At 44.0% G+C, this 17469-nt stretch overlaps 1 protein-coding gene across 1 annotated transcript in view; it reads right to left on the bottom strand.

Annotated features, from left to right (window-relative positions):
* The window catches only part of GAD2 (glutamate decarboxylase 2), a 76098-nt gene that overhangs the window by 17035 nt on the left and 41594 nt on the right, over positions 1–17469 (bottom strand). Inside the window, exons 9-12 of the mRNA XM_059404154.1 lie at positions 11273–11327; positions 9254–9370; positions 8298–8362; positions 2097–2175 (exon numbers count right to left, since the gene is read on the bottom strand). Coding sequence (XP_059260137.1) covers positions 2097–2175; positions 8298–8362; positions 9254–9370; positions 11273–11327 — 316 coding nt within the window. The remainder of the gene's footprint in view (positions 1–2096; positions 2176–8297; positions 8363–9253; positions 9371–11272; positions 11328–17469) is intronic.

Genomic DNA, 17469 nt, shown 5'->3' on the forward strand with positions numbered 1-17469 from the left:
GCAATAGGTGCTTCTGTTTCATTTTGTGGTCACAGAAGCTTGATATGCAATCTCGCTCACAAAAAGGTGCCACCAGTTGTAAGGGAAATCACCCCAGGCTCTGGAATGGTGGATAAAGCAGACCTGGGATAGGAAAAACAACTCAAAACACAGGCCCTCCCAAAGGCTGGCCAGCACCAGTCTCACTGTACAAAAGGATAAATGAAAGTCATGTTTTTCACACAAAGGGCCCTGATGAGACAATACTCTGATTCCAACCCATCAAACAGCTATAGACTGTTATGTGGCCAATGATTATAAGTGCACTAATAATTGCTGTGCTGTCAAATAGTTGATATAAAAGAAAGTCCCAGGGTCAAATAAATTAAGGAGACTCAACATCCTAAATCCCTTCTTCAAGGATAGTTTCAATATATATCAGCACATTAAAGGCTCTGATATGCCCTGAGGTAACAAAACTTCCTTTTCACTCTTTAATCTAAAATATCCCAAGTTTTTTTAAACCCTGAACTCTCTTATCACAGAATACTTAATACAGTCCTGTACAGCAGTATTTTTCTTGTATCTCAATAAGGGACATGCTGTCAGAGCATCATAGCTCTTGGATTTGGAAGGGACCTTAGAGCTTATTTTATTCCTTCTCAGTGAAGGAATCTTTTCTATCCTCTTACTAATAATTGGCTGTCCAATCTCCAATCAGTTCTTCTGGCAATGAGTTTATTCCAATGGAAAGCATTCATTGCCTTTGGGGAAGCTTAATTTTTAGAAGAGCTTTCCTTTGATTGACTGGAAGGCAGACCTAAAGTCATGGCATATTCTAATTGAGCCACCAAATCAAACCCAGTACTACTGACCCACTTCCCCAAAGCTGCAAGGAAAAAATGAATCTCTTCCCCTTGCAAGTCATTTAAACTGTAAAGGCTGTCATCCTCCAGCCCTTCAAGTTTCTTTTTCTCTTTAAAGTTAAACATCCTTAGTTATTTCAGTCATCCCTCTCACATGTTCAGCAATTGTTTTCCACTGTTGGAACCCTAGCTTGATAGGATCCCCAAAACAATCTGGCCTTCACCTAAGCAACCACTCGAGGCATGGTTTATCCAGAGGACGGTGGGAGACTACAACCTTCCTCATCCTGACACTCTGCTTTTATTAACTCATTAATATTTTATGAATGCTAAGTTTCTCTTGACTCATGGTTGACCTTGCTGAGTACAACCTAACACGTTCTATGTCCTTTTCACAAGTACAATGTAGCTAAACCCATATATCTATGGCTGATTGATTGTCAATAAGGGTGCCAAGACCATTCAATGGAGAAAGAGTTGTCTCTTCAATAAATGGTAGTGGGAGAATGGAGTATCCGCATGCAAACTCCTACCTCACACCATACACAAACATTAACTCAAAAGGGTTCAAAGACCTAAATTTAAGAGCTAAATTTAGCCCTGTTTTCTTAGAAGTGTTGGCAAGTATGTAGAGTAAGTTGGAACTCTCATGCATGCTGGTGGGAAAATAAAATTGTTCAGCCACTTTGGCAGTTCCTCGGTAAGGTAAATACAGAATTACCATATGATTCAGCAGCTCCATTCCTCCATTGAAAACAGGTCCGTCATTTGAAAACAGAGAGTCAAACAAATAATTGTCCACAAACACTCAGAGTAGCTCTATTCATAACAGCCAAAAAGCAGAATTAACCCAAATGTCCACTGAAGGATGAATGGATAAACAAACTGTGGTATATTCACACAATGGAATATTGTTCAGCCACAAAAGGAATGAAATTTGGGTTTGTGCTATGACATAAATGAACCTTGCAAACATTATGCTAAATAAAGTAAGCCTGACACATGCACAAACACACACAGTACAATTTAGCCATGTATGAAACATGCCTGTCTTGTTGACTCAAAATAGAACCATCCAGACATGGAAATAAGAACAGGACTTCATAATTATCCTCATGAATAATTCCCCCTTTTCGGGTATGGCTCACTATTCTAGCCTGTGAATCATCCTGTGTTTGGATTCTGTCACTACACACATTTACTCTACCAAACTCCACTGATGGACTGGGTCATGAATCAGGAAAGACATACCTCTTCTCTAACCAGGAGAGCTGAGCACTGCAAAGGGACGCCCATCATCTTGTGGGGGTTCCATGTCACAGAGTTGGCCCTAAAGGAAAGAAATGGTTTTAAAAGTGTGGCACCTATGACTGGCTCAGACTACAAGGTCCTGTGCCAGGACAACAGAGCTTTGAGGTTCTTACCACTATTTCTCATGCTAAATTTACCAAAAAAGATGTGGAATCTTAAATCTACAACCTTTTTTTCATCTACAGAAAGAGTAAGCAAGTGTGGGCATCTTCATGGGCTCCCTCCCTTAGCTCCCATGGAGGAATTTGGCTAGCCTCCATATGGTCTGAGAGTCCCTTGGAGTGACTGGGGTCATCCACTCCCACATCCTGCCTTTGGCGGCCAACGAGGAGGGCACCATGCAGGTGAAGGGGTTATCCTCGCGTGCCTCTGTTGTTCCTGGAGTCACTACTATAGTGGCCTGGGGCTTGGAGCGATGGTTCGTTTCACTGCTTAATTTTGTTCTTCTCACCATCTTCTCCTTCTTCCTCTTCAAATGAATTACATTTTTCATATCTGTCCTTTCATAATTGCTTCTAGTTCATCCCATTTCCATCTCTTCTCTGACTTAGATACGTCCTTCTAGACCACAGGTGGGATAAGCTATGGCTTTGATAGCAGTTTCCAAACTATTTTCTCCCAACACACTTGAGAATCATGATGCTCTCCCATCAGTAGAGATGCAATCTCTCTCTAAGGTCCATCAATAGAGATGGTCAAGGATTTATGCTTTTTGAACGTCTCAACCATAGTTCTTTGTCATATTCTTGTAGTAGTAGCGGTAGTAGTAGTAGTAGTAGTAGTAGTAGTAGTAATGATAAAAATAAAGATGATGATGGTGATGATGATGCCATCAAGGGCATCAGGGGTGCGTACAGGCCGTATGTTCAGTCTTGTGTCCTCGCTCTATCCCATGCCCATTTTCATTTTTCATGACACCATTTTCATCACACCAGATTATTTTTTATTCTCAGAAAATTCTATTTTTAAGCTCCTGGGTCTCTTAATGCTATTTTCTCTTCCTGGAATTCATCTCCCTTTGCTTCACTTGGATAAATCTTACTTATTGTTAAGTAAGATCAGTGATCAAGTGTTATTTTCTCTTCAGACTTCTTCAACTTCATTCATCTTCTCTCCCTCACTCCCCCTGAACTGTTCCAACCAGCTCCCCCTCCAGCTCCCAGGGAAAGCAAATGTCCCTTCGATGAGTGGGTTCCCATTGCTCACTTGATGTATTTATCAGGCCAGATGAACCCCTATGCATGTCTTCTGAGAGCCTAAGGGATCCTTGGGGATGAGAATCATGAATGTGACCTTGGTATAAACAGAGGTCTCTGGTATAAACAGAGGCACAAGAAGAGGGAAAGTAGAGCAACCAGGGCAGCTGTGGGTCACTGCCTGTTCTCTGGCTGAACAACAGACCTGGGCTCACCTGCTCCCTGCACTCAAGGTGCAAGAACCTTGGTAGAAATGAAAATCTGGGAGTGATCCCATTCTTCTGTCTGATGAATGGCGAGCATCAGCTGGCCAGTCGGAGATTGCTTATTGGCCTGGGGATCCATCTGAATCAGTGAATAGGCCAGCTCATCTTCTGGTACACAGTAAGCATTAAATAAGGTTGGATCCTACTATCAATTCCAATTCTATCATTTACATACTTTGTGCCATTGAGTGCATATACACTGCTTCTAGAATATTCCATAGCTTCATACCTAATCCTGACAAAACTCAGCTTTTTTAGTAATGACACCTGATGGGGAAGAAAATTTCTCTGACTGGAGGTGTTTGTTTAGATGCAGTGGCCAACTTATCTTTCAAAGACTAGAGTAGATGCTGCCGAGCCCCACAACGACCTTCACTGAGTTTGCTGTCCTGCCTCTCTCGCAGAGGGGCTGCCTCATAAACGCAGCAAAAAGCTGCACAGAGTGATTCAGTGACATGCCCTTAGTTTGTTTGAGAAATGTTGGCAATTTATGAAAAACAGCCCCAGGTTCATTTCAAAGTGTTTTGCTGTGAAGTTCAGTCACGTGGCTTCTTTGATTTACTCTAAGTTACAGAGAGCTGACTCCCTGAGGGCTGTCTTAAGACCTGTTCTTGTGCCCTCATTTGCTCCTCAAACTTAGCAGACCCCACAAAACTCATTAACTTGCCCCTCCTCATCCTTCCAGATCTGTTCTTTCTCGTGTGTTCTGTGCCTCAGAGCCTCACACTGTCTTCCTCCCACACATCCAGCTCTCAAACCTCAGCGTGTTAGCAACCTTTTCTTCTTCTGGCTCTCCCAACATCTCCCCGTTCAGTTCTAGCTTTTTTTTTTTTTTTTTTTTTTTTTTTCCTTAAAACTCTGTATAAAGTGCTTTATTCTGTAGTACTTCATGCTTGGAATTTTGGAGGAAGATGTTTCAGAGAGTACAGCAAGCTAATGCTAGCTGGGTCAAAGATACCTACACAAAAAGGTCCCCCATACTTTTCAACATATAGAAGTCTATAAAGTCTGTCAAGATGGAAAGTCTTGGGTGCCTGGGTGGCTCAGTGGGTTAAGCCTCTGCCTTTGGCTCGGGTCATGGTCTCAGGGTCCTGGGGTTGAGTTCCACGTCGGGCTCTCTGTTCAGCAGGGAGCCTGCTTCCCCCTCTCTCTCTGCCTACTTGTGATCTTTCTCTGTGCACCAAATAAATAAAGAAAATCTAAAAAAAAAAAAAAAGATGGGAAGTCTCTGGAATTTCTTAAAGTATTGGAAAATAAGTCAAAAAGAAGTATTATATACAAAGAGTGCCAAAGCATTCTGTAATATACAAGGCTCTTCGTGTAACTAGAAAGCGACTTATGTATATAAACACATAGAATGTTTCAGAAGCAGGGGCGGTCAACAGAAGCACCGGTTCTTTGAATTATACGTGGTCCTGTAGACGAGCAGCTCCCTGTGATGGTTCGTCCTATTGCCTGGATTAGCCACACTGCTGGGTCCCTCCATTCATGGCCCTCCCGGCTGCTACCGCCTGGTTTGTACCCCCAGCTTCTCCCACTACCACTACCCCTCACCTGGACATTCTCAAGAGCTCAGTGGCTTCTACTGGGTCCCTGGCCTCCATCTCCTCTGAATCCAGAGCTGTCTCTCCAAAGGGCAGGTGAGATCATATGATTTGTCCCCTCACTGCCCCCTACCCTCTCCGTCCCCTGCCCATGGCTGCTATGACAAGGGATTTCATTCCCCACTCCAAGCTGAGGTATAGAATGCTGTCCATGCAAAATAGTGGCTCCTACAGCAGGGACCCTCAGCTCAGGGATTTATGGATCCCACTTGGCCCTGTGGGCAGGCCCTCCACTGAGACTCCCTGCGCAACACTTGTGGACACCCCACGAGCTTCCCAGTCACAGCCGTGAGTCCCACAGGCTCCCTCCAAACTTATCTGGACTTCCTCCAAGGACCCTTCCAGACCTCCGTGCCCTTGATCTTCACCTTGAGCATCCATCTTTCACTTCCACCCGAGGCAGCACGAGTGCCCACCCCCGTGCGAAGGCTTCCTTGAATGACCCTGTTTAGCAGGAATCATCCCTTTCTCTGTGCTTGCCAATCAGCTCGCTTGTCTGCCTCTGAGCCTTTACTTCCTCTGCTTTGACTGAAGCCATCATTGGCTGTCACTCTTTCCCGCTAGATTCCGAGCCCTCTGAAAACAGGCTTCACACCACAGTCGTCTCTGGGCCCTCGCTGGGCCTGCTGCTGGGCCTTGCATAGGGCAGAGGTTCAATCTCTCCTGAACTGAATTTCTAAACCCCTGGCTCTTGGCGCAGGAGTGAGGACAGTGATGGGTAATAAGGCTGAAGTTGTTCCAAAACCTTCAGCTGGGCCAGAAAGCCTTCAGAGGGGGCGGCCACAGGGGGACACTGCAGGCAAGCCGCAGCGTGCTGTGGGAAAGGATTAAAGGAGAGAGTGGCCAGCGCACAGAAGCATACTTGGGACTGCTAGGGCCCTTGACACACCCTCTCGGCTATGCTGTCTCTAGAAGATTTGACAGCATTCGCAAGGAAGAAAGCCGTTACTAAGAATTTGGTAGGTACTTGCAGGGGGTGCCAGGTAGGCTCTGGTTACTTGTGCCATTCTGTTAAGAGGATGACTGTCCGGGCATGGGAGCACCTCCTGATCTGGGGACAAGATTGACCACCAGTTTCTTCCCCTTTAGAGTGACTCCTTGGGAAACTGGGCACCCCCAACGGAGTCAAATTTCTGTCCCTAAACGAATGCTCATGCCCATTATGCCAAGGGGTTTCCACTGGCTCTACAACCATATTCAGCAAAGATGGTGTGCCTTTTGCCAATAAGTCAGCAAGACAGATGGTCTCAGGCACGTAGGTGGCAGCCCCTCATTTTCGGGGACTTCATCTTTGGCTCTTCGACTGTGTAGATCCAGTTACAATACGGTTTCAGAACTGCGGCAATTGGAGGAGACTCCGTGTTCCATGGTGAATGTTCGAAGCTTTGCTCCGAAATAATAGTCTTTAGTTCAAAAATGTGTGGGTGTTTATTTTTCCAAGGCTCAGGGTGGGTAATTTAGCGAGCTTTTAAGTCATCACTGGGGAGGACACGCCAGGGCTTTCAGCACTCAGAGTCCTAGGGGGCATTAAAGGTACAATAATAGACGCTTACTTTTTGTGCCAGTCAGAAAGAAACCGAAGGAGAGAAAGTACTGTGGACAGGCCAGCTCTTAAAAGCACGAGAATTCAGTTTTACTCTGATCATCTGAGCAGGCACCTTCCAAGCTGTTCTTTTTCCCCTCCCATCATCTCTCCCTGTGTAGTGCATTACCTTCTCTTTAAGTGTCTGCTTTCATAGAGATCTTCATGGCAAAAAGGAACTGGGCAAGGGAGGAGCCCCAGAGGACCAGAGGCAGAGGCCAAGACTAACTCAGGCTGGCTGGGGCTCTGCCCGCCTTCAGCCTCCCATCGCTAAATGGGAAACTGCCATCAGGGCACAGGGGTGCTCCCTGCCAGCGCCTGACCCCAGCTGGCTGGCCCAGGGACAGCTGCCCTGCTGACTTGGGCCTCAGCTGGTCTCTCGAGTCTTCCACGAGCGAGGCACTGTACCCCTGACTCTGCCTCGGTGACCCCCACCCCATCGGGTTCTCCGCCTGTGAGTGGTCCTGAGCATCGCAGAATCCGCCCTGCACATCCATCCCAGGCTGGCCGCGGCGTCTGTGCCAACAGGTGCTCCCACGCTCCAGTGGCTCCTCCCCTCATCCCGGAACAGAAACTATGCCAAGGTGTCTAGCGACAGATCCAGTGGGAAACTCTTCCTGGGCGGCATCTGGCTACTCGGCAGGGCATGGTGGGCCCTTGGCAGCCTCTCTGACAAGCTCAGCCTTTCTCAGTTAGTTGCCTGGAGGGTCAGAGCTCACCTCTGCTGCTGACCTGCCAGGATGTCATGGGAGAACTGGGGAATGCCGAGCTTCCTCTGCACACGGTCAGCAAAGCCCAAGGCTGATTTTGCCTTCTATCTTTTTTTTTTCCCCTTTTCTCTTGAGATCTGAATATGTTTTACGTTAATTAAATATCACCTCTTCACCTCTTTTAGGTTTAGTAGCTTTTCTCAACCATCTACTGCTTAGTCTCTGGGGGAAAAAAAAGTGCTTTGTGGCATCAAAGCTACATTTAAAAAAAGGAAATTATCATGGGAATGAAACCATGAAATGATGCTCTCACAAGTATGTTTTGCTTTCCACTGGTCGTATTAAACCCCAAACCCATGCTTTCAATGCTGATAAATTATACAGTGCAAAGTCATTTGTTGGCTTACTTGCAGCAGTGGAAGTTATCCTTTTAGGATAGATCTTCTCCTTAGGAAACTATGACCTGTCAATAGGTTTTAAATAACTTTGGTTGTTGGTTCAGAGATTGTAGGAAGGTCACTCCTGAGTCCTCTGGCCAACCATGGACTCCAGGTAGGAATCTCTATTTGAGAAACATTCTGCCTGGGCCACTGAATAGAGCATTGGATGTCTTTCTGTTATTTACACATGATATTCATCGGTCTATGACCACACAGGACAAGGCACACCAACACTGCAGACATATGCTCACATGTGCTTCAAGAGTGCTTGGAAATTGCATGCAACTTGCTTTTCACATTTAGCTTTCACACATTACATTGTTAACAAGAAAAGTGGGTGTACCTCTCCACGCCGCTCAGTTTCCATTTGTGCTTCCGGGACATCAGTAATCCCCCACCCCAAGCTGCCTGCGAAAGGAAGATCATAGAAGAACAACTCACACTGTGAATCAGGGGAGGAAAAGAAGACTGGTCACCCCTATGCAGGGGAACACTGGGGGATCATGGAAATCTTCCTGGTTTAGCCTTGCTGAGTAATAGTGGATTAGTAACAAGCCGTCCGCAGATAACAGCTGGTCTTGAACCACACTTTGAGTCATACTGGTCTAAGCTTAAATTGCTTCTATTTGTCCTTCTAAATCTTGACAATTTTTTTTTTTTAATTTGAAAATGTTTTGGTGGGCACATCTTCAGTGTGACTAGGTCTGGAGTCAAAAACATTTCAAATATAATTTATCTTTTTAGCTGGCTCAGCTAAGAAACTGGAATTCTGGAGGCCCATACTTCCTAGTAAGCAAGCTCTCGGCGTCTGCTTTCCTCTCCCAATATACAAATATCTGACTTGAGTTTGAGTGCCCCCCACCCCCGGGGCTTCCTATGTAAATGTAGCTCTTTTCTACCTCTTGGATCATTCTTGTAGGGAAGTAGAAACTGCATGTGTGTGGTTGTGTGGGGAAGTGCGCAGTTACATTCCTCCAAGGATGTTACGGGCTGAAGAATCAAGAGCTAAATGCTCAGCTTGGGTATACTGGTCATACAAATAAGCATATTATCATGTTGGGGACATTGAGGCAGGTCAGCCTCTGACTTCCTCCAGTCAATGTTGGGGTTTGTGTGAGTTGTGTGCTACTTTGTCTCTGCACTCTTCAAAAGCTTAAATATCCCCATTCTGAAAATAGGCTCCCAAAGGAAAAAAAAAAAAGAGCTAGAGAAAGAGAGAAAAAACAGATTTCATTCCATGAGCCCCAAATGAATAAATGTGCAAGGACATTTTCGTGGCCGCCCCTATGGGATACTCACATCCACATGCATCCAGATCTTGTACTTTTTGCAAATATCAGCAACCGCCAAGAGGGGGTCAAATGCTCCGTACACAGTGGTCCCAGCCGTGGCGCTCACAAGGAAAGGAACAAATCCCTACACAAACAAGAAAGCCCCCAAACAACGTCAAACAGGGTGTCAAGGGTTTTTTTATTTTTTTATTTTTTAAAAAAGATTTTGTTTGTTTGTTAGAGAGAGAGCGCGTGCACGAGCGCACAAGCAAGGGGAACAGTAGGCAGAGGTAGAGGGGAGAAGCAGACTCCCCGCTGAGCAGGGAGCCTGATGGACCCTGGACTCGATCCCAGGACCCTAAGATCATGATCTGAGCTGAAGGCAGACACTTACACACAACTAAGCCACCAAGGAGTCCTGATTATTATTATTATTTTTTTAAGCTGATAAAAACAGCGGATATTCTCCCTCTGTCATACATACATCTCCAGTTTTAGAACCATGACGAGGACTGTTGGCCCTTTAGAGACTGGGAGGATATTTTAGATCTCCAGGATCTGAGTTCTCCAGGCCATTCTGTTGGACCTGCCCATTGCCTTAGGAGAACAGACACTGGTTCCCAGGAGAGGCCGCACTGGACCCAGAGGTGAGGGAGCTTTATGGTGGCCTGCAGCCATTTATATAGCCCAGGTAGATACTCCTCCCCCCAACTTTGTCCACTTTCTAGTCTTCCTTTTTGCTCACTTTCTAATCTTACTTGTACATAACAGTCCCCTAGAGTGAGCAGGCAAAAAAATAAGGGGAAGGAAATCCGACTGACCCCATTATTCCTTTTTGGAAAACCGTGAGATCATTTATTTGGGATGCCTTAGAGGGAAGGGTTCATGTGGACTGGACAATAAGCCATGACCATTATCTAAGTAGTCTGCAATCTGACTGGCTCTGGCTAAATGAAAGTTGCTAGAAGCTAGTAGAAGAGCGCCTCAAACAGAATGAACAGAGCGGTGATGTGACAGGATGTCGGAGTCCGTCTTTAGGTGGCAGCAAAGGTTTAATCTTGTGGTTTATTAGCCTAGAAGTAGAATACAGAAGCATGGGGAACCTCCTGCTGCCACTTTATAGGAAAAAGAAAAAGAAAAAGAAAAAGAAAAGGCAGAGAAAGAATAACTGCTCCTAAATTGATAATAATCAAACGCACATAGCCTGCCACTGAACGAGGAACTGTAGGTCCTATCCACTAAAAGTTACATTAAGGGAGTTCTACAAACAAGCTCTCCGGTTTGCAAACCACCCAGGGATAGAAATGACTTTATAGAGCTTTGTGGGAATCCTTCAGAGGTCTCCAGAACTTGCTGCTTCTATGACTTCTAAATTGCTTGCCAGAGAAAAAGATGCTTGGAGAGCCAATCATAACCATATTCCTAGGCAGGAAAAATTGGCCCCTTTCAAATAACCACACCGTGGTAACTCATGGTGCATTGGTGTTGTGGTTTCTTCCACTTGTGAAAATGATCTTTCAAATGGATGTCTGTTTAATGCCAACTCTCAGCACATAAAAAGACGAATGCTGTAGGAACTCCTACAGCATCACCGTCTATGTTATCACAGGGTATATTATTTAAACAGCAACTTAGATCTTTCCAAAGCAGGGGCTGCAACTCAGAGAGATGAATAATGACTAGATACAAAAATCCCATATTCTCAGTAAAGCAGGGAGGTTGAGAATTGGGTCCTCTTTTCAAAACAAAACCAAAATGGCAGCACCTGGGTGACTAAGTTGGTAAAGTGTCTGACTCTTGATTTTTGGCTCAGGTCATGATCTCAGGGTTGTGAGATCCAGCCCCGCACTGGGCTCTGTACTGGGTGTGGGCCTTGTTTGGGATTCTCTCTCCCTTTCCCTCTGCCCCCCAGTACAGCCCCACCCAAAACCCCAAAAGCAAACAAACAAAACAATCCCAAACCAAAGAGTGTTCTCCACTGGATGGAATCAGAAATATGTACCCTTAGCTTGTTATGGGCTGGATGAAGCTCCCTACAAACACTTACTTTTTGTTTGGCTTCAAGGATCCTTCTTTCAAGATCAGATGGGATCATTTTCCCCCTGAAAGGAAAAATAAATACATTAGAGGTTTGCTTCGAATAGTTTACTTTGTGGTCTTCACAAGCAGCCGCATCAGGGTAGGAGGTCAACCCTAAATGATCAGTTAAAACAACTCGTTGACTCTTGCCAGGAAGAAACACAGTTTCTTCCTGAAAGATACAGGATGTAATTTCTGACACATTGAGGGGACTCATGAGCACACGGTGCTGTTAGAACGGCCACGGGGCCCTCTAGGCTACACACAACCTGCTTTTCAGGTCATCCCCCTAACTCGGTTAAAAACAAGCCTGCTTTGGCATGAAACACTTGGCAATGAAAGGACAGTACAGAATAGAGATTTGTATTCCCAATCTTCGAATGAATGTAGCTGCGATTTCACATATAGATGACATGCCAAGAAGAGAAATCCCTTCGAAACAATTGAATGAAAATATTAAGTAAAAAAGCTACCTAATTACATTCTAAGTACTAAAAGCCTGAAGCCGGCCAGAAAAACATGGGCTCAAATTTCAAAACAATTAGATACACGGACTTTGGAAAAAGAAACATCCTTTCTTTCCTCCACGAAATGTTTTTTTCCTAAAATAAAAACACAGATAGTTCTAGGCTAATTATAAAACTCCATTATTATAATAATCAAAGGAGTTGGTTTCTACAAAAAGAGAGATGTAGCTAGATGTGTGATCTTAGTCAGGTGACTTGATTTCTCTGTGCCTCTCATTACTGTCCCTGGAACACAGTGATAATAATATTACTTATGGAGTTATGAGGTTTAAGTGAGTTGATAACTGCAAAATGATTTTAAAAGTGCTTGGCATGTGGGAAGCACTCCATCATTGTTAGGTTTTATTGTTGAGATTGTTATGTATGATGACATCCATCTCCCAGGACTTTGGGGGGTAAAAACAGGGAAAGGAGAGAGTTGTTGCCTGGTGCCAGGAACCGTAAAAAAAATTTTTTTTTTAAAGATTTTATTTATTTATTTGACAGACGGAGATCACAAGTAGGCAAAGAGGCAGGCAGAGAGAGAGGGGAAAGCAGGCTCCCCACTGAGCAGAGAGCCCGATGCGGGACTTGATCCTAGGACCCTGAGATCATAACCTGAGCCGAAAGCAGAGGCTTCAACCCACCCAGGCGCCCCAACAGTGAAAAAATTTTAAAATAGCTCTCTTGAGGTTGCTAAACTGGCTTAACTTTTCACATCAGGGTCATCGATTTAGGTTTTTAAAAGGCAGTTTGGAAAAATAAATTATGGGCAGGAGGTTGTCACAATAACAGATGGGAAAGGCTATTGGCATTTAGGGAGCAGTGTGGGGAGGGGCTGGTATTTGTCTTGAGGTCAATAATCCATTCCTGGCTGTCCCTGTGACTCAAAGTATAGAGCAAGCATTGGGCTACTTCATTCTATCTTCTAAGTTTTACATACTGAAATTTGTTATTCTATTATGACTTACTTTCCTAACACCCATTTTACAAAAATACTTCGAGCATCATATAGTAAGTTTTATTTCCAGCAACTTTCATTCCAGGCTTGCAAAGGAGGCACTGCAGAGGAGCTGGCATGTAAAGCAGACATTAGGCCTGAACGCCTTAAGAACCACTAATTTATGTGAAGCTGTCTTCCAAAGGAAGGCAGTTAAAACGCAATTATCTGGCAACAGGAAGGGACAAGTTGCCAGTCATTAGTCAGGCTGGTTTGGGACCAAGGGCAGTGAACCTATCTATGGTGGTAAGGGTACAATCTGGGGTGGGAGCAGCCCACCTCTGGGGAACTTTGATGAGACGGGGCTTCTGAAGGAGGGACAGAGGGAAGGGAAAAGCAAGGAGTTCACTCCCTACACTTCTCCCTACACTTCACAGCTCAGCCTTGGGGGCAGCCCACGAAGCAGTGATTTTCCATGTCTCTAGATCAGGCTATGCTCAAACACCTTGCTTCAGCGCTGATATAAATAAAATCAAATAATAAAATATAATAAATAATAAAATATAATAAAATAAAATATAAAATATAAATAAAATATATAATAAAATATAAAAAATAAATAAAATAATTTTCAGAGGAAATTTGGGTATTGAAGCTGTCTTTTACATAAAGCTTTCAGCACATTAAAATGGTCATTGTATTTTTCTAGGTAAATGTAGAAGCTGAGAGAGGATTCTCAGAAACGGTTTGCAAATCCCCAACTTTCCCTAGTTTTCTACGTGCCCAAGGAGAGTAAAACACTCTCTTTTGGAGAGTTTTGGGTGACAAGGTTGAGAGCGGCAATTCGGGGGTCTAACCACACGGGGGTGTTTTGTTAAGCATAGGCAGTAAGGTGTCACCCAGAAGTCACAGATCAGGGTATATTATAATTAGAAGGGGCTGAAGACCTGTTTCCAGTCTAATTGTCTCATTTTTCCAATGAGGAAGTGGCCAAGAGAAGGAAGGTGACTGGCCAAGATCAAATGTTGGTAAAAGGTTGATAGTAACTAGACAGAAGACACTAAGCTTCCTAGAAAGGTCAAATAGATAGGAAACCTATTTAGAAAGATTGGAGTCTTTTAAGATAAGATAAATCCTTACTGATAATATCTGACTTTCCTGGATCAGACCTGTCATTCAAACACGCTGGGGAAAACAGTAATGAACAGGCAATCTGTTCCATTTCCCTATCAGAGTTTTGGGGCGGGCTGGTAAAATAATCAAGTTCAGGTAGAAAGCAATGGTTGTGGCTCTTGATGGGGGAGGGGGGGGCAGGTTCCAGACACCCTTGGGCACTCTGCCCAAGATACTTGTTCTATCCACTTAGGATCCCAGAGCCTGAAGGTAGCAGGTATTTGTTGGAGGTTACGTGAGCAGAAGGCAGTTTAACTCAGGGTTGATAGTAATTTGGTGACTCTACCTTAATGACTGGCCAGACAGCTAGTATGGGGGCCTCTGGGGCCCAAACTTTTCATCTTTCTGTTTATCTTAGAATTTGCTCAATTACTTTAGAACAAGGGTTCTTAAAATTTAAGTGTGCATAAAAATAACTTGGGCGTGCCTTTAAAATGCAGATTCCTTGGCCCTGCTCCTAGGGATTTTGATTCAGGAGGTCAGTTATCAGGCCCAGGAATTAATTCTTTCCACAAATATGTATTGAGCACATACTGGGTGCCACACACTATTGGGGGAACAGACCAGTTTTTACTCTTCAGGGCTTCCTTTCTAACAAGAGAAACGAATGATCACACAGTCCAAATAGACAGGCAGAGGAATCTGCATTTCTAACAAACCCCCCAGAGCGTTCTGACCTGGATCCACAGGCTGGGAAAAGATTGCTTTGGAAATGGAAATTTTAGCCTGGTAGGCATTTAAACAATTGTGTGACAGACTAGCCAAGGACCATTCCTTCCTTCCTAGGACCTGTGGTTTTGAGCCATCATGGCTGAAGGGCAGGGAGCAGAAGGAGCTCCAGATACGGAGCGTACATTCCCTGCTGGTGCTGTGGGGCGAGAGAACATCTGGGTGACATCCAGCAGGGTCCTCTGAGGACTAGAAGCTGTCTGGCAGGGCCTGGAATTTCCAGACAAACATCTCTTGGTGCAGGAAGGCTCTGGACGGCAGCTGTTGCATTCTGTAGGTCTGGCCTCAAAGTATCTCCAATAGTAAAAAACGCATATCTTTAATGTTCACACATCTTAGCCTTTCGGCACACAATTAAGAGTGACTGGTGCTTTGTAATGCTGCCCTGTGGTAGTTGTTAGTGTTTATGACAAGGCTGCCATGGAAGCCAGGACTTTTGAACCAGACTTCTGCCTTGGATGTGGCTGCCTTATATTGAGATTTCTGATTTTGCAACAGTCTTTAAAAATGTATCTAAATGCTATCAGGTCAGATAACATCACAAAATTTCCTGGGTAAAAAATCCCACCATGGCAGCTAGAGCTGCCAGCAGGAAAATCTTGTAAGAAGAAGTTAAAAACACAGATTCATGAAGGAGAAAGCGAGCTTACCAACAGGAGAATGTTGACTAGAGAATTCATATGACTAGGCAAGCTTCCCAATAGTCACAAAGCAGGTGCCGGGGTCCTTGGTGACCCTGCTCATTGGCCCTGATGAACCTGTAGTAATTCTATCAAGTGAGTAGAGGTTGTCTCTGTTCGCAGAGATGTGTGCAAAGAGGAATGGATATGTGTGACTCCATAATCTCGGACCCTCCTGCTAACACTCTACAAAGGTTACTGTTGTTCAGATCTTGCAGACAAGGAAACTGTGGCTCAGGGAGGCGGGTAGATGTGGCAGAAACTCAGAACATGGAGACAGAATCACCAGGTTCTTGTCCGGAGACCTAGGCTCATCGTGTGTCCTTTAAGAATTCAGTTCTTCCTTGTGCTATAAAACGATGACAATAGGACCTCCCCTCACAAGGATTCCATGAGGATTAAATGGGATCATAAATAGAAAACACTATAAAGCACTGAGTATAAAACTCTGTCTTCATATAGCTACCGCTCAGTACATATGAGGTGGTCTCACTGTTGTCATTACTAGCAATGGTTCTAGTGGTGTGTGACCTTCTGGGTGTCGCGCAGCTAGCAGGGGGCAGGCTGCAAACCTAGAGCTGTCTTGTATCAGAATGCAGGCTCTTAGCACCGTACAACAGGTGTCTTCCAAAGCATTTATGGGGTTCAAACAAAATGTCTGCCTATCTGAAAGGTTGAGTTCTAGAACTGCAGTAATGTAGGTAGGGTTTTTTGGAAGCCCCCTGAAGTGAGTACTTCCTTGATCCCGATTCTTTTGGCTATTAATACTGTCTAGTAAAATAAAAACTTATCACTTCCTACTAAAATATTTTGCTCCATCATCCCCTGATGATACAGTTCCTTCTAGAATAGTATCTAAATCCTAGAGAAGTAACCAAAGTTGGCCAATTTTTTGGTTTTGTTTTTTTAAGTAGTCAGCATTTAAAAAATATATATATAGATTGTGATACAGGGATGGTAAAGGGAACTCATGGACCCAAGCCAATTTTCAAATTGCCCAGACTGTGTGGTAACTTGAAAATTTCATGAACTAACCGGGGAAGACTGTTGCAGGAATTATGCAGCAGGGGGGAAACTTATGAGAGAGATCTCCTGGGGAGAGAGCTCCGTGTGTCTGCACATGGCTGCTGCCCATGTGGGTCACCTACCCTAGGACATGACCAGCAGACAGACTAGCAAACTCAAATCCAAACAGACCATTCCGGAAGCACTTGTATTATGAAACCAAACCCTCTGCCAAAAGTTTTTTTTTACCATAATTAGAAACAGTAAGCTTCTTTGGTCTTTAATATGGACTTTGATTTGGGAAAAACGAATTTTAACTTTAACAGATAACCACAGATAACTTTAACAGATAACAGATAACCACATTTTTCTCTTTTAATACACACAATGGGCTCACCCAGCATTACAGCCAGGATAGAGGAATAGGACATTCTGGGTGACTTTTGTATCTAATTCCAGCAATTTTTAAAAAATTACTTTCTCCAAATGCATTTAATTCACACAAACACATATATACACTCTCACTCACTATACAACAATCCAAGTGATGTCCAACTGAGGAGGCCACCTGTGATGTGGTAAGGAGCTACTTTCGTTTTCACACAAACCCCCCAGATCGCTGCCAGTGGGGGCCAGCATTGAAGCTCACAGGGGAGTATGTGACGAAGGAAAGTGTCTACGGGCAAGAAGGTGTGTACTGGCCATCTCTCATCACTGCCTCAACTTCCCCCAAACTGCCATTCTACTTATCTGAACACACTGGTAGAGAAAAGAGGGGGATTGCGATAAAAAGTTCAATTCCCCCTGTAAGAAAGCATACTTGGCTTATTCTAAATAACTTCTGAGTCAGGGAGGAAATCAGAACTGCAATTACAGAACATTAAAAATTAATGACATGGGAATACCACATGTGAAAACATGAGAAGCACCCTAAATCATCCTCAGAGGAAAACGAATAGCCTGATGGGCATTTAAAGTTAAATAACAGAATAAAAATAACTAAATATTTAACCTAAGAAGCTAGGAAAATGAAAACAAACAGTGTAGACAGAGAGAATGAATGAATTTTTCTATGATTTAGAAACTTTATTAGGTAGACTAATTTAATAAATTCAGAAGCTGGGATATTGAA

This window comes from Mustela nigripes, chromosome 6 (assembly GCF_022355385.1).
Source record: "Mustela nigripes isolate SB6536 chromosome 6, MUSNIG.SB6536, whole genome shotgun sequence".
Classification (NCBI taxonomy): Eukaryota; Metazoa; Chordata; class Mammalia; order Carnivora; family Mustelidae; genus Mustela; species Mustela nigripes.